Source organism: Oryzias melastigma, linkage group LG9 (genome assembly GCF_002922805.2).
Source record: "Oryzias melastigma strain HK-1 linkage group LG9, ASM292280v2, whole genome shotgun sequence".
Classification (NCBI taxonomy): domain Eukaryota; kingdom Metazoa; phylum Chordata; class Actinopteri; order Beloniformes; family Adrianichthyidae; genus Oryzias; species Oryzias melastigma.
In genome coordinates, this window is record NC_050520.1 from 26619030 (window position 1) to 26640469 (window position 21440).

At 39.3% G+C, this 21440-nt stretch overlaps 3 protein-coding genes across 4 annotated transcripts; 1 reads left to right on the forward strand and 2 right to left on the reverse strand.

Moving 5' to 3' along the window:
- Positions 1 to 2831: 2831 nt before the first annotated feature.
- Positions 2832 to 4645, reverse strand: ankrd39 (ankyrin repeat domain 39). Its single transcript, XM_024275759.1, has 5 exons — positions 4497 to 4645; positions 3629 to 3742; positions 3412 to 3515; positions 3133 to 3336; positions 2832 to 3045 (listed from the first exon to the last, which is right to left on the reverse strand). The coding sequence occupies exons 2-5, from the start codon at positions 3717 to 3719 to the stop codon at positions 2899 to 2901; spliced, it is 546 nt and encodes a 181-aa protein (XP_024131527.1). The 5' UTR covers positions 3720 to 3742; positions 4497 to 4645; the 3' UTR covers positions 2832 to 2898.
- Positions 4305 to 8974, forward strand: kctd9a (potassium channel tetramerization domain containing 9a). The gene is made up of 12 exons (XM_024275758.2): positions 4305 to 4530; positions 4817 to 4938; positions 5227 to 5270; positions 5358 to 5454; positions 5535 to 5593; positions 5675 to 5803; positions 5988 to 6055; positions 6136 to 6231; positions 6309 to 6458; positions 6861 to 6966; positions 7040 to 7173; positions 7578 to 8974. The coding sequence occupies exons 1-12, from the start codon at positions 4483 to 4485 to the stop codon at positions 7692 to 7694; spliced, it is 1170 nt and encodes a 389-aa protein (XP_024131526.1). The 5' UTR covers positions 4305 to 4482; the 3' UTR covers positions 7695 to 8974.
- Positions 8975 to 15858: 6884 nt separating this feature from the next.
- Positions 15859 to 21184, reverse strand: npy8br (neuropeptide Y receptor Y8b). Of its 2 annotated transcripts, none has more exons than XM_036213740.1 (3): positions 20557 to 21184; positions 20176 to 20277; positions 15859 to 18394 (listed from the first exon to the last, which is right to left on the reverse strand). In XM_036213740.1, the coding sequence occupies exon 3, from the start codon at positions 18251 to 18253 to the stop codon at positions 17165 to 17167; it is 1089 nt and encodes a 362-aa protein (XP_036069633.1). In that variant the 5' UTR covers positions 18254 to 18394; positions 20176 to 20277; positions 20557 to 21184; the 3' UTR covers positions 15859 to 17164. The 2 variants fall into 2 exon arrangements, with proteins under 2 accessions (XP_036069633.1, XP_036069634.1); XM_036213741.1 differs by having other exon boundaries at positions 20176 to 20343.
- Positions 21185 to 21440: the final 256 nt, after the last annotated feature.

Below are 21440 nucleotides of genomic sequence, written 5' to 3' on the forward strand. Positions count from 1 at the left end.
TGTTCTGGCGCTGGGTGAACACAGGAAAAAATAAAATAAATATTTGTCAAATACATTCAACAGATAAATATAATCAAAATATATTTAAAAAATGTGAAGAATCATTTATGATTTTTTTTTTTGGTAGTGACAAATAATGTGCTGTTCTCATTATCCACTCAGTTTAAATAAAGTCCTATAAGCCCTGATGCCAAATCCACATAAGCATGGCACACAGACCACCTTCTATTTCTGAAGGAGACTAACATCTATTCCTTGCTTTTACTTGGACTCATTATGGTGGAAGTGGGTTCCAAAGCCAGGAAGTTTCATGGCTTTCCAAATAAATCTAGCTAAATACAGCTGCAGTCCAAATTCCTCATCTTGTGTAGTCCTGCCCCAAGTTCTCAAATGATGCCAAAGCTCTCAAAAGCCAGACATAAAAATCACATCTAATCCATCTGCATTTTGTTTTTTGTAAAACATAGTCTGAGGAAGTAAACAAAGTAGTTCAGATTCTTCAAAGAGACCTAAAACCTATATGCATATTGTTTCCTCCCTTATATTAGAACCAGCTCATGAAAAATGATCAAAAACGGATGAGGCCCCTCAACATTTCTCCAGGTTGGGCGATTGACACAGCAGGTTTTCATTACCTCACTGTTCACAAGTCTAGAACATCAACTTTGATTACATTTAGGTAAATGGAGAAAAAAGGGACTTGTGCAGGGTGATGTGGCCAGCTCTGATGGTGTTTCTACCACATTTAAAGATCCTCAAGTCGTGGACGAACAGGAACTTGTCAGTGAACATAAACAGAGCTCTCGACTTGCATCCTCTGAACTGAAATACCCCACACCCCTCCCTCTCCCACCGCCAAACACCCCATCTCCTTGTGCTGTGTGGCGTCAGCTGCAATGAGCTCCAGATGTGGCCTGGCACCCCTCCAGTCACGGCATGGATGTGGTTTGAAGGTAGTTTGGAAACACCACCCACCAGCAGCATCCAATGAGAGTTTCTCAAACTGTGGCGAGAACTTTTCAATGAGAGTTCGCATTTATGTGGAAATCACAGGAACATCCGTGGACGGCTGAGAGGAGGAGGAGGAGGTATGCGGAGATATCACATGCCAGCATGGGTTTAGTGTCAGAAGTTCTGTGTGTGAATGATCCTCCTCAATGGCAAAAATCCTTTTTTTTTATTTTTATTTAACCACTTTAACCAAAGTCATTGGTTAGTCCAGACTGGCTTTAGTGAAAATGACAGGTCTAAAGATAAGACTTAATTGGGTAAAAAGGAATGAAAAAAGTTGCAATCAAGTCAGGAGGAAACTTCACACATTTTAAATATTTTAGAGAGCTTCATCAAATCATTGATTGCATGGATGGGGTAGACAACAAGTGATATCAGCTGAAAGTTAATCCTTATGCCTGTCTTCTCGTACCCACAATTACACTGTTTAATTTTCCAGCAGTGTCCTGGGAGGATTGGATGAGGTCATTGTTAGCTGCAATAACATTCATTTGGCACATTAGAAACCTGTTGTTGCTTCTTTAAGGTAATGGCGCCCCCTATTGCCACAAACTGAAAAAACACCTTAAAAAATCTGAAATCTAAGGCAGCAAAAACCAACATGTTTGGAGTTTACAAATACCCATACTGCTTTGCACCTTTTTGTAACAAAAAGCTTAAATTTGCCTCTCAATATTGAGCATGTTTATTTATCTAGAAATGTTCCTTCATCCAATATTTAGAAGTTTTCCACAAGACAGAACCAACAGATTTCTTTATTAAACCCCTTTATTCCTCTGCAAACCTTTGCTTCCTCTGATTTAAAAGGTAGACTTATTCATCTTTTTATAACTGTTAGAGTTTAAGCTTCTGCAGAAATGCTCAGTGTACAAGATGTTCACTGTAGGGAGATGCCGTGGTTGAATGGACAGGTGAAACATTAATGGTGGAATTTAAAAATAAAACCAAATGTTCTTAAAACAGTCTCACAATAGATATAACACATTATTCTATAATGGATTAAAATAAAACAAATGAGAGCGCCTGTGAGAAGTGTACCCTGGTTTTGAAGCATGTTTGCAGTTAGAGGGCGCTGTGAGTTCTTCTCAAGGGTTCTGCTTTTGAGATTTACAAACAGTGAAGGCAGAATGTGTTTGTCATGAATCAGGCTTAATGGTGTTTGAAGAATATCTGATCTTATTATGGAATGTTGGTACTTTTTTTGGACATTTTGTCTTGTTGGCTGTGATATTTATAAATTCCATATGAAGCTTAAACTCACCATTTTTTATGTAATTTTTCCATAAAGTAAGTATTGCATGCATATAGCAGGAAAGTGTATCCAGTCAGTGACAGAACAGCAATTGCTTTATTTGTGCTGAATGAATAAAGATGAACAGAAACTGATATACAGAAAAGATCCACTTAGATGTAAATTGTGTTTTGGTGTTTTTAACATATTCTTGTGGAAGATTTCTGATGAATGAGGACATATATATATTTAATGAAAATTCAGCTAAAAAATGCATTTGTGTATTGTTTTTTTTTTTTATTAAAATGACTGTGAATCAGGAGCAGACGTGGAAAAAAATCAGTTTGAAAAAGAGCTTAATTGTGACCGAAAATACAATGGATGAGCCACAAGCTCCCTGTTCAGTTCCATTCTGATGCATCCACTGGTAGACTACTAGATCCACGAATGTCTTTTTTTTTTCTTCACCCAAACTGGTATCTGGTACCTCCAATATTACTCACCCTTTTTGTTACATCTAAAATGTTAGGTTGGAATGTGAGGCGTTGTAAGATGGCAGGAGAGTGTAAATAAAGAGATGATGGTGATGTGATTAAAATACGTTGCAATATCTCTTTATTTATGTGTCCAAACTTTGGCAGCGTAAGAACCAGTCATCACAGAGATGGTTTCAGGAGATCCTGCAGGTCTGCATGTTTAGCCAGCTGGTAGGGAAGTTGAAGCCTCTTGTTTGCCTGACTGCAGAGAGCTGGACAACGCTCCACAAGCAGCTGACACACCTCTTTATGACCTTGTTCTGCAGCCTACACACACATTAAACGGGGAGACAAACATTGATTAAAACCACCAACTGTTTCTGTGAAATGCTTTAATTTTATTATCATCTGCACCTTATGCAAGGCAGAAGCACCATCGTTGTCACAAATCCCGGGGTCTGCTCCATGATGAAGAATGAGTCTGACCACGTCTAGATGACCGCAGTAAGCTGCTCTGTGCAGTGGCGTGGATCCGCCTCGTGTCTGAGGTGATGCACAGGCGCCATTCTCCAAAAGAAACTTGCAAATAGTCAAATGACCATTCCGGCAGCTGTAATGCTACGACAAAAACAACAAATAAGAAAAGATGACAAAAGTAGTTCAAGCCAATAAAAGTCTCCCAAAAACACTCACCAGAGCTGTGTACCCTGATGAATCTCTCAGGTTTGGGTCTGTACCTTTGTGGATGAAGGACTTGACTCTGTCCAAGTCTCCATCCACTGCTGCAGACCAGATTCCTGCAAACCACATATTGAAACTGGTTACCCAAGTCAACAAACGTGTTAGTTTAGGAAATAACTTGGGTCTGAGTGTGTGGTTAACAGTTTAGGACTAAGACGTAAATGCAAACCTCGCTCAAAATCCATTTCATCGAGAGTTTGATGAACACTGTGAGTAGAGACAGGATGGGAGCAACACGAACACTGCGGTTCATTAGACATTGTGTTGAATGAAACACCAGCAACTAAAATCAGAGGAAAGCTAATGTTAGCTTCAACAGAGAGTCCGCGGTTAGCAGCGGGGCAGTCTTCGTAGCAGACCACGTTAATGTCATGTTAGGAGCGCAAAAACCTAACATTTCCGGCCAAACAGGACAGCATGGTCTGAAACTCGTGGAAAACACACGACTTTGTAAACATTAGCAACGGAGAGCAAACCACCAATCGAACGAACGCGTAGAACGTGATGACGTAAAGCCAGTTGACCAATCACCGACTTGCAGGCAGAAGGAGACTTTAAATGCTATCGGAAAGTTCTAAACTTTTCTCCTAAAACATGTTCCTAACATAAGTTTGAGATGAATACTAGCAATTTATAAAGTTATTTTCAAAAGAAAACTGTTTTATTTTGATTTAAAAATAACAGAGTATTCAATCATAGAATTACTTGTGGCTAGAATTTGTTACAGTCTGATAAATAAAAATGTAGTGTAATGCCATACACCCTAGGGCTAAAATTTTATTGAAAGTTTTTCTTTTTTATAAAATAAAAAATAGCATTTAAAATATATATCACATATTTTCCATATTTAATTAGAAATAAAATAAATACAAAAAAATTCCTAGACATCATGAACGCGTCTTTTGTCTCGTGTTGTTGTCTGATGCTGTTAGCTGGCCAGTCAGGGATCAAGCTGTTAGCTGGTAGAAACAGCGTTTTTATCAAATAAAATTTAGATTTATCCACTACCAAAGCGTTCAAAGAATGAGAAGAGTTACCTTATTTGTTAACGGGACACCTAAAAATGGCAAGGTGAGTTTAAACGAAGAGTGAAGTGATGTCTGTGTTGGTTTTAGTAGCCTGGGCCGCGGAATGACTGGCTTTTTCCACGGAACGCAGATGAATCACAACTGCAAAACGTATGCTAGTATAAAGCATCAGGGAGCCCTATAAAGGGCTTTTTGGCTGTTATGGTTTTGTTTCATGTTGGTATTTGTTTTTTTCCAACACACAAACAGTTTGTTCTATTTTTTTGCTCCATACTTTAAAGTAATGGTTAGCTTTAGAACTGATTCCACTCAAAAATGTTTCTGTCCAGGTGGTAGCAGTCTATGGAACTTTGCCCGATTTATTATCTGTCGCAAGCAGTAAGCTGGGAATCAAAGCTTGTTGTTTATACAATGGGAGAGGTGGTCTTATAGATGACATTGCCTTAATACGGTAAGCTCCTGTGAGATTAAGTATGTTTTTTTTCTTGGGCTGGTTATCAGTGTTATTATATAAAATTGATTACATTTTATTTATTAATATGATTAAAAATACATTTTTTTTTAAATTCTACTTCTATTCGTTCCTCTGCATACATATTTACAAATTCCATTAAGCAAAATAAATTAATTGACTATAAGAAATGATATTAATAGTTTTTGGTTAATATTAATTGAAATTATACTACTTGTTATTCCTAAATGATGGACCCTCCATAACTGTTTGTATTTCTTGAAACAGAGATGACGATGTGCTGTATGTGTCGGAGGGAGATCCATTTATTGGTGAGTTTTGTTTGCTGCTTATGTTTTATATTCCTCCAGTACCTATAATGTTTCAACCCCTCTTTCATTGTTGCATCCCTGCGACAGACCCTCAGAATGAAGTGAAGGTTACATCTGAGCGCCTGGGAGCTCACACCGATTGGCTGACCCTCAACATTGGAGGGCGTCTATTCACCACCACCAGGTAGAATTAGTCAAATGATTGCTGTAAGTCAGTCTATATTTGTTTTTCCTGCTTTTCTAAATGTCTTTTTTTGTGTTTAGGAGCACCCTAGTCAGCAAGGAGCCAGAAAGCATGCTTGCTCACATGTTCCGGGAGAAAGGTAGTTTAGAAAAGCAGATTGTTAGGAGTTCTACTGTTGTTTCATTTGTCGTCTTTTTTAAATGAGTTTTGTCCACCTCAGATGTGTGGGGTAACAAGCAGGACAAGCATGGTGCCTATCTAATCGACCGCAGCCCCGAATACTTTGAGCCCATTCTCAACTACCTGAGACACGGTCAGCTTATTATCAATGAAGGGATCAATGTAAGAGGTGAGTATTTGCATAAGTACTGAAGAAACGAATTTTGCTTTGTTTTTGTCATCAAGTGATCAACTGACTTGTTTGGTGTTTTTCTTTAACATTTAAATAAAAGTGTAGTATTTTGCTTAAAAAATATTTAATTTTAAATAATATTATCTAATCATTAGCTTGAAAAACAATAAATGTTTTTCAGGAGTCCTCGAGGAGGCACGCTTCTTTGGGATTGAAAAGCTGGCTGAACAGCTGGAAGTAACAATCAAGGTGATGTAAAAAGTGCCACACAGGAATCTGATCACCTACTGTTATCTTTGACTAACGCGTATTTTTGTTTTTATCAAAAGAACTCGCAGCCTCCTGAGGACCACTCTCCCATTTCCCGCAAAGAGTTTGTTCGCTTCCTCATGGCAACGCCTACCAAGTCTGAGCTCCGCTGTCAGGTAATGCTACGTGAGATTGTTTCTAAGCATTTTTTTGGAGGTGTGCTAACACCTGACCCTGCTGCTCTGACTCTTAGGGACTGAACTTCAGCGGTGGGGATCTGTCTCGCCTCGATCTGCGCTACATTAATTTCAAGATGGCCAACTTGAGCCGCTGCAATCTGTCACATGCTAATCTGTGCTGTTCTAATCTGGAGCGGGCCGACCTTTCTGGAGCCATATTGGATGTAGGTGTCCAGAAGTCCTTTCAAACCCTTCCATTGCTGAGAGCTCAGATGATGAATAAAAAGACGTACACAGATCTGCTTGTCTATGTGGATGCATCAGAATGGAGCGGAGCAGGAAGCTTGTGGTCCGTCCAGAGTATTTTCTTGGTCACAAATAAGCTCATTTTCAAGCAACATTTTTGAATCTGCTCTTTAATCTCATCAGTTTGAATTAATAAATGCTTAGGAATACACTTTTAAGCTTAATTTGTTTTCCATGTGCACTCCTCAAAGAGAAAAATGTGACACAAGCATGTTAAAAAACACCAAAAACTAAATTTTTGTCGTCTTTAAGACTTGCTTTCAAGGTGTCTTTGTCAATATAACAGAAAATATTACAGTTAAATCTGTCTCTTTTCAAAGGGAGCTAATTTACAAGGAGTGAAGATGCTGTGCTCGAACGCTGAAGGAGCTTCTCTCAAAGGATGCAACTTTGAGGATCCTTCTGGACTCAAGGCCAATCTGGAAGGTGATTACTCTGACTCCTTAATCCGATTTAACTTTTTCTTTTTTAAATATTAACTTCATGCTTTGATGATCAGGCGCAAACCTGAAAGGAGTTGACATGGAAGGAAGCCAAATGACTGGAATCAACCTGCGTGTGGCCACCCTCAAAAATGCAAAGCTGAAGAACTGCAACCTGCGGGGGGCCACTTTGGCAGGAACAGATCTGGAGGTGAATTCAGCCTTCAGACAGGATTATCTTTAAAAGCAATCAATGATGACGACGAAAGATGTTTGGTGACAAGAATAATGCAGCTTTTCAAACCGGAATAGAATTTGCATTTATGTTTTCTGTCATTTTAATTCCATTGAATTTATTATTTAAAAAAAAAAAATAGAGATTTAGAGAAAAAACAGAAAGTAACAAATCTGGATTTTATTGTTTTGTTTTTTGCAGAATTCCAAATTGAATAAATGACAATTAGTTCATCATGGACTTGAATTATAAAAATACAATAAATCCTGGTTTGAGGAAAATATTTGAACAATTTTCAGCCTACACATTCATGAACATAAAAACTAAATTCTATTCTCAGGTTGATCTATTTAACCCTCCGTTCATCTTTTCGTCTGCAGAACTGTGACCTCTCCGGCTGTGATCTGCAGGAGGCCAACCTCAGGGGCTCCAATGTGAAAGGAGCCATTTTTGAGGAGATGCTGACCCCTCTGCACATGTCACAGAGTGTCAGATAGCCACCTGGCTGCTCATCCTTTTCTTCCATCAATCACACAGTCTGTTCTCTTGAATTCCCTCTTTTTTCCCCTTGAACTCTGTGTTCCCTGGCATTCCACCAACAGCTTTAAATATCTTGCACTAGGATTTATCCAGGGTTGTCAATATGCATTTTTAAAATGTTAAGCTGCACACACACCACCAAAAAAAATCTTAAGTGTGTTAAAGTTTCTGGATTATTGTTTTGCATAATTTATATTGACGTCATTCAAAGCTCAAAAGATTTCAAATCCTCTCACCTGTGATTTTCATGAAGTGTTGTTAGGTTTCAAACGTAAAGCTTTACTTTATCTGTTTTTCCTGTGCATGGTAGACAAATTTCTTCCAAAAATGTTTTATTTTTTTGCTGGAATTATCAAGCAATGCAAGCTAAAGCCATACAGTACAATAGAGCATTGTAAAAGGCAAGAAGTGCTGTTTGTGCACCAGTAAAACTATGCTACCTTAAATATGCAACACATGACAGAGAGCTGTGAGGATTTCCATTTAAAAAAGACCCTTTTGTTTTCTGTGCTCTGTGAATCTACCTCTGAAAGTGTGCGAGCGATCCACAGTTGCAAGTGTTTATATATATATGTGTCATATATTATTTCTCATAAAAAATGTATATAATCCACCTGAGCGTGCTTCAAAAGAGCCGTGTCCTCATTGTTGTATTCTCCTGGAACATGTAGTTTCACTCAATCACCCTTTGAATCTGTTTTGCACATGTTTGTTGTTTGGTTTACTTTTCTTACCAAATATGTTTTTAATGATCTTTGAGGTAAACAAAATCCAGTGCTTCCAAAATGTTCCCCCAAAAAGGAATTGGTTAGATGTTTTTGTGAGGAGTTTCTCACCTGTTGGTGTCAGTCATTGTGTTTTTGCATGTCTGAAGTCTGTGTGGCTGCAGCTGAAAGCTGCTCTGCTGCAATGCTGTTATTTAAATAGTAGGTACCCAGCCTGTTGGAGTGAATGATGAAGGCAATCATGTTGTGTTTTTAATAGTGTGACAACAATGGAGGGAGTCTGTTTATTTATTTTAATATATCTTAATGAATGCAGTACGGGGGAGATGTGTTTGGTTTAAAGAGTGTGTCTAAGTATTGACTTCAAAATAAACTTCTATGAAGAGAAAAATGAGATTGTTGGGGATTTTTGTTTCAGATAAAATCATTTTAAAAATGCCTGCATGGAGCTGGAAGCCTTTTGAAACAACATGTAATGTGCTGTTTTTATTAAATGGCAAAAAAAAAAAAAATCGCACATTAGGTGTAAACTTGCTCCGCAGGTTGCCTGTGATTCATGGCAGTGCTTAATCCCACTTTGGGCCGCCCTGCTGTGAAGTGATGGAAGAAAACGCAGCAGACACACTTATATAAAGCAGGGCAGCAGAATTTTTCACAACAGAAACTGGACGAGCTCCCTGACTTATGAACTGAAGGTATCAGAGAGGATTTTATCAATACCATTTTAAATATTCATCCTAAAATATTCAATTTATTCTGCATTTCGTGTCCCAGCTCTTGCATTTTGCAGGAATGGCCATGAAAACGTGGATGCTGTGGCTGCTGGTGAGCTCGGTCCTGTCAAAGGGCTGCTGTCAGCACTGGTCGTTTGGTCTGAGTCCAGGAGGGAAGCGAGAACTGGACGACTCTCCAAGCACACTGGGAAACGTAAGCATCTCTACAACAGGAGTTGGAACTCCTGGAATTTTTGCTTTTGTTTATTTGAGATGTTTGTCTTTTTCTCTTCCAGCAGATAAGATTTCTTAACAGCATTGCACCCTGCAGTGACTTGAGCCACCTGGAGGAGTCACCTTTAGCAAAGATTTACAGAATAAGAGGACTTCTAGTAAGCTCCACTCACTCTGCTGTGTATATTTTAATGGATGTAAGATGATGATTAAATGGTACTGTTCTAATCAAATGTTTTTTGTTTTTTTCAGGGGAGTGTAACTGAAGCAAAAACCAGATACCGAACGTACAAACGATGTTTGGTATAATAACAAAGTGTCTCCACTGTATCAAATAATTTACTTTTTAATGCAAATCCTGAATAAAATCTGTTTCTTCTGCTAGGAGGAAGTTTTCTTGCAATACTTGACAGAAAAGCCAGAAGTCTGGATGTGATATTTTTACTGCAGGTCTGTGTGAACCTCATTTAGAAATAAACATTTAGATTGATTTAGCCAAAGCACAACAATCAAAGCACCAAGACTGCATATATTTTTGTTTAGAGGGTTGTCTCTGATTTTTTTGGTATTTATTTATTTTTAAAAAAAGTGTATTATTTTTTTCAATTTTAAATATTTCAGTGGTTATTTTGTTGGCTTTGTCTTTCATTAAGACATTTTATTAGTGGATAATATTTTCTTAGTATTTAATGAACAAAATGATTCAGTTTCAGAATGGTTTAGACAGGAGTACATGCTGCATTTCCTCATTTGAAAACAATTCAAAGACTTCTATGTGTTGACGAAATGTTTTTTTTCTTAATTTTGGTGTTGGAATGGGTCACATTATTGCCCGGTTATAGTACTTTTTAACACACTTTAGACTCTTCTGGTGGTGTGGTTGGCCAGCAGAGGGCACAGGAGGTAAAGTAGCTACATCTAGAAAGATTTGATTCCTTCACTGCAGGATTCAGTGATTGTTAAATTTGATAAAATGTCAAAAGTAGCTTCTTATCTGTAGAAAGAGTTTTTTCCTCCGTATAATTGATCCTATGCTGCATAGAATTCTGTCTATTCCACTTTTATTAGAAATGTCCGCTCCTTTTTATTCCACAAACTCACTATTTCCTTGTTTAATTTTCAAATATCATTTTTTTCTCATTTTCTGAACACATTGTGTTAAAACCTATCAAAAATATTCCCTCAATTTTAAATCTAAGCCACACCAAAGACAGTCTTTGCTTAAATCTAATGTTTGTGAATGAAAAAATAGATGTAAGACAGAAATTTTGTGTCATTTGAGGATGTTTACAAGTGTAAAACAGGGAAACGCTTGCAGAAAAACACAGGACCTACTGAGCATGAACTCCCAAAGCTGCAGGTCCACTAATTACTCCCAATCAATCTGACTGAAGCCTGACTGAGACAGCAAACTGAATTCACTGTTGGTCATAATTACAGTTGCACACAAACACACACCTTTACATTCCTCGATTAATCAGCAGCTGGTGTATTTTTAATAACAATAAAATGCATATTTTTTAAAGTCTTTACAGCCAGGAAGGGGTTTTGAACTATTTTAGACACAAGCGAAAACCCACAAATTCAGAGACACCTGTACCACCCAGAAAGGGTTAACGAGGAAGTTCTTGTAAATTCCCACTGTTATGACGTCCAGAGCAATAAACGGATGATGGGAACTATAACCTGACATAGTCTCCACTGAAGGTCTGTTGAATTGGGATCACCTGATATGCTATAGAATCATTATGGCAATCTGAATAAAGATAAGAGGCAAGAATAAATTGATGAAGCCAGTCTGTGTGTTTGACCTGTGAATGAGCAATCTGTCTGTTTCCTAAAGATGTTTGGTACATATTATGCCAAGATAAGAATGTAGAGGAAGCAGCGCACCTTCCTGACCTTTTCACCTGCTGGAAAAAAAAGGGATTCATTTGTTCTCACAGGAACCAGAGTGCAAACATCGCCAACTGTTACTTGCATGTTCTGGAAAATAGCCATCACCATAAAGTTAGTCAGCTCATCAGGAACCTGCTGGATTATGGATGTGATGTGGATAAGAAAGGAGGTCGACTAGTCACAGAATAAGTCAGTGAAAATGGCTTTAGTAGAATTTGGAGACTCAAAACAACAGCTTGAGCAAATCTCTGGCAAACAAGTTCAAGTTGTTCCTGTGATTTGGAGACACTGCCTGCATGAGAGTCTCTCTAAATTAAAATGCAGGGGAGCCAAGATGCTAATCTTTCTGGAAGTGCTCCACTGACGAGGAGTCTGGCCTCCTGGACTTATTAAGTGTTTGTCTCCAGCTGAGCTGTATTTCATTCTGCAGTAATGTGCCCCAAGCCTGCTCTACAATGGCTAACAACACAAAGAGTAATTCCAGTTTTACTCCTTGCCAAGTGCCACTGAACCCCATCAGCACCTCCGGCACCTCAGGTCTTTCATTCCAGGCAAAAGGAGCAGAGCTGCTTGACTTTTACTGCTTTGAAAGGACACACAGGTAAAGTGGGGGTAAAAACGAGAGGTCGGAAGGGGGGCCGGCAGTTTAGAAAGGTTAGGCCAAAGTACCGGAAGCCTGCAGCGAGCTATGGTGACAAGGACCGAGGAGGGCTCTCTGGAGTCTCTGTGAGATACAACAGGACAGACAAACAGGTTTTTACCTCCTCATTTGCGTCACTAAGAACCAAATGCAAGAACCCAATGTTCTCTCCCTCCACTCAAACGTGCTGTTTTTGAACACGCTGACACAGCAGTCTCCACCCCAAGGAGAACGTCCATGTTTTTCAACACCAGAAGAGCATCTAAAAATTTAGCGATCTTAGACGTTTCCCTAAATAATGTACAGAGAAGCAGCGCACTCAGCTTGACCTCAGAAACATTTTGAAATATTCATAAAAAGGGGAGGAATTTGTCCTTTCTGCACTTCCGTCCACAAGGAGTTTAACTTGATTACGCAACGTCTTTTTAAAAAAAGAGCCCTCCATCATCTCATGTTAGCCGCTAAAACATTTAGGTGTATGAGAATCAGTGTAAACAGATAAAACCTTTTATTTGTTCTCCGCATGGGTTGCAGGGGGATTTCCTGTCTTTTGAAGGCCTCCAACATCAACACTGAAAGTTTGGTGACTTGGATTTACATTGTGAAAAAGAGTTTCATCCATTTTGATGTAAATTAGGTAAATACTGAAAAAAAATGTTGTTTTTCTTTGAATGTTTTTTGGTAAAATCGTTCAAATATTATATGGTGGTAGTTTTCACTAAGCTGTTTGGTGACAAGGTGTGTACCACACTCACTATGACCATAAAAAATACAGGGAGTGGGCGTGTTTGGCTATATTCACATCGCAATCAGCAACATGCATTCAAGCGACCATTTCCAAAGAAAGGTTTGTGTAAACACCTGTTTCAGACTTGGATTTGGTAGTAACGTTTGGATATCCCTTTCCATTCACAGAAGTGACAACTGTTGGAAAATTGATAATGAAGGAGAAATGATTAATATGATTTAACCAGAATTATAAGGCTTTCATTTTTTGGAATAGAGCTCTGAAAGAAAAAGCCTGGAGCAAAATTTGCAGTACTTTGATATTTCACACCAAGCCTCTTCCAACTGTGGTGGTGGTAGACATGCACTAGGAAAACAGAACAAAAACAAACAGAAAACAGCAAAAAAGTAGAAGCCCCTCGTTGATTGTCCAGTGTGAACACCGTGGGCTACACTCGCATTCAAGAACCAGTGTTTTCACACATTCTTGAACCTGCTTCAAGGGTTAAGCCTACAAGATCGCCTTCGAGTAACTTCCTGATCCTTTGACTGCATGTGCATATTATTCAGAAATTTAAGGTCAAGATACATCCATATCAGATTGACCATCCTTCTCTGCTCAAACCAAAGTGGACAACCAAGGAGGACACAACTGATGGAGCAAATCACATCAAAAAAGCCAGACTAGGAATTTCCCATAATGGATATAAACAAGCCAGAAATATCTGTTAAAAAAAAAAAAAAAAAAAAACCCTTAGAGTTGTGAGGTAAAGCTTGAGCTTTTTGGAAACAACACTTCAATGTTCATTGATGCAGAAATTAAGTTTATCAAGAGGAGACTGTCCCTACTGTTAGACACAGAGGAGGCTCTGTTTATGGTCTGGGGATGTTTTGCTGCATTCTGAGGCTAAAAGTACTGTTGAGTGTTAGAAGACTAATAAGCTGTGACTGAGATTAAATTACCTAACAGCAAAATGACTCCAAAAGTCAAAACATTAAAAACATCAAAAGTTGCTAAGAACAAAACATTGGACGGTTCTAAAGTAATAATCTTTTAGAGGCCAGTAGAAGGAAATAACACACGGGATACGTCTGAATTCCCTCACTACTCCCTAACTACAAACAAACTATAAAGTTTAGGACTATCTAGTGCTCTGAATTTTATAACAATACGGACACCCCGCTCTCATTTTATTTTTAAACTGCAAATGACAACACCAATTTCCCAAAGTTAACACCTAATGGAAATGAGCATTTTTTAAGATAATTTATGAATCTATTGTGTTCTGATAATGAAAACTTGGAAGGTTTATAAAAACCCAATACAATGCATTTTTTTCACATGAAAAATCATTCAAACGACATGCATTGTGGTCTATATTTGCCAATCTAGTGAGCATCGATGCACACTGGTGTTCGCAGAAACTTCTGGGAAATTTGGAATTTGGGTTTTGGAATTGTTGATTCAGATACAAAATGGCAAACGCACTAAATAGTGCAGAGTAGTGAAGGAATTCTGACATAACTTTACTAGAGGAGCTCTTCTTGAAACCAGAGACAATGGGAATAGTTTATTCACAAGTATAGTGCCAAAAATACCTGTTGAAAGATGCAGAAATATTATCAACTGCTGCTCCTTTAAATGTGCTAGTGTTTTGTTGTGATTGTTCTGGATTATATGTATTTTGTTTGTTGATGTTTGTGTATCTGTTGTTTGTTGTTTTTTGTTTATTCTCAGGGACCTGGTCTGCAAATTAGCTGTTAGCTAGATGGCTTGTGGACGTGCCATCTGTTACATTTTAAAGTTTAAAAATGTTGTTTTTAGTCCTGTCCCTTTTCAATTAATAAATTGAACTACTCCAATCAGTCTAATCTTCATTTGCTTATTGTCAGTAAAGACCCACTCCAATGAAAATTACCATTTTTCTCGTGATGGAGGACATATATAAAATAATTTAAGTTAAAATCTGTGTTTTTGAGTTATTTTTAAATCATGTTGGATCATAAGCAGATACAAAACCAGCAGTTTAAAAAAGATCTGGTTTGTGATGCAGCAATTGCCATGGATGGGCCAAAGTCTCCCTTCTCTGCTCCAATTTGGAGGGTTCACCTGCAGTCAACCAGATCCATGTAAGTCTTTGTTTTTCTCGCCTGAAATGGTATCTGGCTCAAAACTGTATAGCTGTAAAGCTGTATAGCTCTGATATTGTTAACCATTTTCTTATTGTTGTACCGCTAATGTTAGCTGAGCTGTAAGCTAACGGGAGAGAATGTAAACAAATGAATCAAACAAGACTTACTTTTGTGCCAACTGTCCCACCCATAAACCAGAGGCAAACTTCTAATGAAGTCCTGCGGCGCTGCAAAAAATATGTCTTAAAAAGCAGCATAGATTTTTTTAAATATAAATTTTAGGTAAAAATTGCATAACTATAATTAAAAGACCACTATGAACGATTTTAAAATAGATAAAAATATAGCTGGAGTGGGACTTTTAATTAATTACTTTTAATTTGTTTATGTAACTATAGCAACTCTGGTAAAATAGGTAATGAAAAAAAGTTTAAAAACATCCATAATCTGAACTTGTAACTCGGTGAAGGCTCTTAATTATTCAGGTGAGTCATAGCAACTGGACTTAAAACTTTGAAACGTTTCCATCCAAGAGGCTTCATCATCATCAGTCTTTATCTTCTTCATCAGTCACATTTCAAGGAATAAGATTTTAAGTCCAGTTGCAGGAACCCTTGTTAACCACAAGTCTTTTGCATTTGTTTCCACCTATATGAGTAGGGGAGGAAATAGGTGAGCCCATTAACCTCAATATTATGTGAGAAGATGGTTTACCTAAAAATCATTAGATAATAATCCACGTTCAGCCAATGAAAATCAAGCACAAAGCGGTGAAATTTGGAGACAGATGAGGTTAACACGTTTAAGAGAAACCGAGTCATAACTCACACTACAACAACACCAGACTCAGTCCTTCAGATTTTAACACCCTCCAAAGATTTCCAGAGATGAGATCAACTTGAACCTTGACATAAAAACACATTTTTCCTCATCAAATATGTTCAAAAAGAGCAAAATGACGCAGAGAGGGAGTGCAGGCATCCAAAAAGAAACAGTCTGAAAAGCAAATATCATATACTAATTTAGAAAGCAAAACATTGCGACACATACATTGTCTTGAAAGATAAAAATGTGATTTAATGCAACAAAATATAACAGAAAAATTGAAAGCAGAAGGTTACTGAGGGACATTTTTAATGTTACCAAGTGCTCTTTAATGCAGATCATCAGCATTAAGTAACTATTTTGTGTTAAATACAACTCCTACAAAAAGTCCTCTACCACTGCTTGTTTTTATAAAGCTTTAAATGACACACTGTATGAGACTAGCATCATGGTTGCAGGGTTGTGAGCTCTGTCAAAATAAAAGTTTCTGTCCCGTGTGGTGTCATCCTGTGGGAACTTTTTCATTCCTATCCCTCCAATAGTTCAAAAAGTTAGTATAGTTACCGATAGTTACCGACACAGATTTGTGCCTAGAACCACAGACGTGACTGCTTTGTGTCTCGTTTGTCTTTGGGTGACCCTTTGATGGACTGGCGACTTGTCCAGTGTGCAGCTCCGTTCGCCCGATGACAGCTGGAGTAGATTTTGATGACCCCAAACAGATGGATGGACACTTTTATGAGAAACCATCGCGCTCTATAGTGCTGTATAGGTTCAGACCTTGTCAGGCATGAGGTGTTTACAGCTGTGACCAAGGTTCTCTGCCAAAGACTGTTGCACCTTAGTGAGTTAAAGGATTACAAAAGGCATTAGGATGGTTTACGACTGAATGCATGTTTTCTGGAGCTTGTGCACTATATTGCTCGCTCCTTTTATGATGTAATACATTTTTCCATTGATAATTATAAACACAACACAGGTCACTGAATATTTTCCAAGGATCCCATAAACATAAAAAAGCTATATTCCAGAAAAAAAAACATTTACAGTGGCCTTTGTTCCCTCTCTCTGGCAGAAACATTTACAGCAGGTGAAAGAGTGCTAAGCCTCCGATAACAGCTGATATCCATGTAAACACAACTGGTGACGAGATCTCTGGACCCAAGAGAACAGACAGTCTATATGCATATCAGATGAAAAGGCTGCCTGTTTGTTTACACCCACAGTCAAATAAAAGTTCAAATATTCCCCACAAAGAGTCCTCGCTTGTCCTCCAGTACTTGTAGTTGTTCAGCCTGCACCGTCTCTCTGTTATCTACTTCCGATGACATGTAGACTCATAAAAATGAAAAAAAATCTGGGACAAACTGGCTGGCTGAGTGTTCGCTGTTTTTTCCCAGCACTGCTGTTGTAAAGTTTACGGCTTTGTAAACTTTTCAATTGCCTTGAGCAAAGCAAAAACAAAAGCACTGAATGATGACAGGATGATGGCCGAGCTGCATCTGCGGACATCTTTGTCCCTTCGCTCGAGTTTATGTGTTGATGCCAACAGATCCATTACTCAAGATGGATCCCTTGGTGACCTCTGTGCTGACGGTGGACAGCGGGATGGTCTCGTACCGCTCCGTTACCCCCCAGCAGCGGCAGCGCAGCACTGTGGACTTCAGCTGCTTCTGGAAGTTGCTGTTGAGGAACCCATAGATGATGGGGTTGACACAGGTGGACATCATGGCCATGAGGTGGCAAAACGAAAAGATGATGTCATGGCCGCAGGTTGGAATCACCTCATGGTTCCAGTCAAACACCGTGTTGAAGATGTTGAGGGGAAGCCAGGAGAGGCCGAACGCCACCACGATAGAGATTAACATGGCGTTGATCCTGGCGGAACCCTTGTTCTTCCTGCCACGCTCCACCATGTCCTTCCTCCTCTTGAGGCGAAGGTAGATGTGCAGGTAGCAGATCAGGATGAGGGTGAGGGGCAGGAAGTACTGGAAGACCAGCAGGGAGGTGGTGTAAGCTCGCCTTCCTTGAACAGTCGGCCACATTTCCATGCAAACCAGTTGCTCAGTAACGGGGATGGGGATGCTCAGGTTCTGGAACGGAAAGGTAAGCACGCTATACGAGAGGAAAGGCACTGAAATGAGGCAGGCCACAATCCAGGTGACAGCCACTGCCAAGTAGGACTGGCCCACCAAAGGTTTCCATCCAGTGGGATGAACGATGAGCTGGTAGCGCTCCATGGCGATGAGGACCAGGGAGAAGATGGAGACAGTCACAGATATACACTGGATGAAGGGTGTGAGCTTGCACAGAGCGTCTCCCAGGATCCAGTGGTCCATCAGTGTGTAGATAATAGTGACTGGCAGGCATATGATGCACATGAGAATGTCTGAACAAGACAAGTTGGCAATTAATATGTTGGTAACATTGTGCATCTCCTTATGCTGCGCGATGACAAACACCAGGCAAGAGTTGCCAATTAGTCCCACGGCCATGACCGTGCTGTAGGCGACGATGAGGAAGGTGGTGCCGCTCATGGAGAGCGAGCAGTCGTCGCTGGAATCCCAGGGGATCTCTCGCCACAGGGCTTGGTTGTGATTGCTGTTGTGCTGCGGCTCCATGATGGATTTTCCAGACTGTCTCCAATGCCAGAGGACAAAATGGATTTACTCTGTCACACCTGATGTAATTACTTAATGAATACCATTTGCATCTTCTCCGGCCTTTAATCTCTGGTAGTCTTTATGGCAGTCTTCTTTTGCCTGAAAAAAAAACAAAAAACAAATGTTGGATCTGAAAAAAGGATTTTATTTAGTTAACTTGGGGAGTAATCATAGGGTTTATTTAAAGTTTTTGGTGTTTTTAACATGTTCTTGTAGCATTTTTTTAAGATGAATGACATAGATAAAGAAAATGAAGCTTAAAATTGTTATTATAAGTATAATTAAGGAGCAGACAAAAATGCTAATGTGAAAAGCTTCTAAGTGTGACATAGAAGCTACAATCGACAGGCCACAAGCTCCCTGCTCCACACCATTCTGATGCATTCACTTGGAGACAAATAGATCTATGAACGTCTTTGTTTTCCTTGTCCGACCTGGCATCTGATTCAGAAATGTAAAGCAAGATATCTCTGGTATTGCTCACCATTTTTGTTGCAAGAGTAATGTTGGGTTGGGGTTGTGAGGAGCTGTAAGCTAGCAGGAGAGTGTAAACAAAGAGATGATGGGAAATGAAGACAGGCTCACTCTAGTCTGCACCAACAGCAAACTCAAAAACAAATTGTTAATGAACTACTACTCTGCAGAAACCATGTCCCATATAATCACAGGTTTTTAGATTTTGACAAAAAAACAGCATAATCATGATTAAAAGACCACTGGAACACTTTTAAAATAGATCAAAAGATGATCGGGGTGGCAATTTAAAAATGTTAAATGAAAAAATGGCTTCTTGAAACCTGAAAAAATGGCCTGTTATCTATTAAAGAAGCATCGTTCTATTCCTGCAAGACAAGATCTTAAACTGTCTGCACTTTTAGCCCATTTGATGCTCTATGATCACATTTTAATTGGAACAAAATGTCGATAGATTTAATATTTTAGGTAAAACGATGAAGAAGAATAATGGATGCAGATATGAGGCTGTGAGCCAAACTGTTTTTTATCTCCCCAAGTGCAGACAACAAGAATAAACCAACTCCCCGATGAAGCTTCATGAAAAAGAAAGTGTTTTGTAATAGCCTGCTGATCTAAATTTCCATTACAATAATGATGATAATGACTGCACTTTGTGTGACCATTAGAGCCCTTTATTCACCATTTTTTCCCATTCTTCTTTTAGAGGTTGCTGTCTGGCGTCACCTTTACTTGCCACAGAACATACGCAGCAGATTTCCAGCCTCAACAGCATCCAATCCTCACAAGCTCCAACAAAACAAATGAATGTCCCGGAAAAGCATTATAGAAATACAATTTCATTACAGTGAGAATGTTGGAATTGCGTGTGTGGGTGAGTTCAATTATGAGCATCCACAACCTGGCTGAGATGTCTGGCCCACATCATTTCCCTGGAAATAAGTTTTGCAATGCAGCAATGCGAGCAGAGTTCCATCTTTAGGATTTAAAGCATTCATCTTTTAATGGAGGAGTCCTTAACAATGATAAATGTTGACAGGTAGGACATTAATTGCTTGTGGCTGTCTCCGTTATGAGCTGTAATAGCCTATTAGGATGTGCAGTTTTGTCTGCGTGATTACAGTGACTGTTCCAAACAAAAGAAACCTTTGCAGAAAGATCTTCAAGATGCTTCTTTTGTCGAACAATTTCACTTATTAGATCTGAACATACATGAACAGCTGCTGGATATGAGCAGAATTTGGAAATGTGGTGGTATTTGGGATTAGATGCCGATTTCTTCCTCATATGAATAAATGCCTTCATGTGGCTCACTCAACATGTTTGCTTGACATTTTCTGTTTAGTCTCCTGCTCATAAATATAAAAGGTTAAATAATGATGAAACGCCATGCATGAGAGTCCTACCCAGGTCTGTGCAGCTTCTCGTGGATCCCAGTGTGTTTGTGCGCGTCGATTTGCGCTCCAGCCAAGCGGCAGGGACTCCAGTGTCGTGAGAGGGGCGCACTCCTGTCCAAATGAAACCAAGCATGTTTACCCAATCAAAGCCGCCTTTAAGAATATGCTCTGAAAGCGCTTAATGAGGGAAACAAAGAGAAAAATAAGGAGCATAGCAGCAGCAGTCTGCGCCAAAATGTGCCTGAAAATTAACCTTAAATCGGGGAATACTGTGAAATAAATACAATCATTTCAGACTTCACAGGAAAAGTGAGTCATTCAGGAAAACCCATGCTACTGATAACAGTCACGTGCGACTAATGATGACTGAAAAGACTGCTCTTTTCTTACCGAAATCTTCTTTCCTCCGGGATTCCAGGCTCCGCTGCGCATCAGGTGAGACTCGGTGGAGTTTGTGGTGGAGGAGGAGGAGGAGGAAGGTGGGTCCTGAAAAAAAAACCCTCTCAAAGCCACTTCATGCCCGTGACTCCTGCGGAGATGTGATTGGGAATATCTTACATAATAACTTCTCCGTGGCGCGCGTAAGGGAGGGAACACGCGCGTGTGCTGGCGCGCCATTGGCGAAGAGGTCTTTGGAAAAAAAAATCGACTTGGTTTGTTTGAAATCTGTAAAATGTGCATGATTCCACCTGAAGCTATAAACGAGTTAGGAGATGATTCATCGGAGGGGGGCTTCAACCCTGGAGGTTAACTTAATCCAGTAGGAGAAGATGCTGTAATATCCTGTTATATTGATAGTGGGGGGGACTGAAACCCCCTGCAAAGACTGCATGTGTGCCCATTCATCTTTTTTTCAGAACTAATTCCCTTCAGGCTATAATTTAGTTTCCTGAGAATCACTTTTATTGTGCAGAACAATCTGGATTTTCTTTAAGTCGAAGCACCTGCTTCATATAAAACCTGCACTGCATTATCAAAAGTTTGATTTCATCCAGATAAAACAATCCAGGTGTTGCAATGACTTTCAGGATACCACCTGTGCAACAAGGGCTACATATTCCATAGTCCACTAACAAAAGTGGGGAGAATTGGGGCCAAAGGAGACGTCCGCATGCTTTTATCCTTGAGGTTAACTGAAGAACAGCAATGAGGGCTTTGTGGGATTCCACAACAGAACACTTATATCCAAACCATCAGTCACTGGACGGAGGGACGTAAAACGCCCTGCACCTGGACCCCAGAGCACACAGCTCTAAAGGGATGAATCCCACTTC